At 64.6% G+C, this 379-nt stretch overlaps 1 protein-coding gene across 1 annotated transcript in view; it reads right to left on the bottom strand.

The window, feature by feature from the left end:
* Nucleotides 1-379, bottom strand: part of TDRKH (tudor and KH domain containing) — a gene marked incomplete at its 3' end in the record, with an annotated part of 2340 nt that overhangs the window by 841 nt on the left and 1120 nt on the right. The window contains exons 3-4 of the mRNA XM_010295320.1: nt 277-375; nt 7-42 (exon numbers count right to left, since the gene is read on the bottom strand). Coding sequence (XP_010293622.1) covers nt 7-42; nt 277-375 — 135 coding nt within the window. The remainder of the gene's footprint in view (nt 1-6; nt 43-276; nt 376-379) is intronic.

The raw sequence follows: 379 nt of genomic DNA, 5'->3' as shown, positions 1-379 counted from the left end.
CTGAGCTGCGGCAGATGCCCCGCACCGTCTCGCCGCCCCGGCCTGCGGGAGACAGAGCCCCGGGAAACCGAGGACTCAGAGCCAATTCAGAGCAGGAGCTGGCCTCCATCCCACAGGGAACCGGAGCAGCAATCCTGCTCTGACACACTCGCGCTGCCGGGGCTTTTCACAGCGATTGTGCTGCCACAGACACCGAGCGGGTAAATTCGTGACACCTCCCACCGTCCCCTGCCTCCCCGGGGCAGGTAGAAGGACCCCGGTGGGGAGCAGAGGTACCAATAATCCTGCCGACGGCTCTCTGGGGTACGCAGAGCTGCTCCGACACCGGGATGCTCTCTGTCACGATCTGGTGGATGGTGGCTTTTGCCCGGCAGACTTG

Source organism: Phaethon lepturus, unplaced genomic scaffold (assembly GCF_000687285.1).
Source record: "Phaethon lepturus isolate BGI_N335 unplaced genomic scaffold, ASM68728v1 scaffold24839, whole genome shotgun sequence".
NCBI classification, from domain to species: Eukaryota; Metazoa; Chordata; class Aves; order Phaethontiformes; family Phaethontidae; genus Phaethon; species Phaethon lepturus.
Note: the sequence above shows the minus strand (reverse complement) of the source record. Positions and strands in the feature narration are given on the sequence as shown.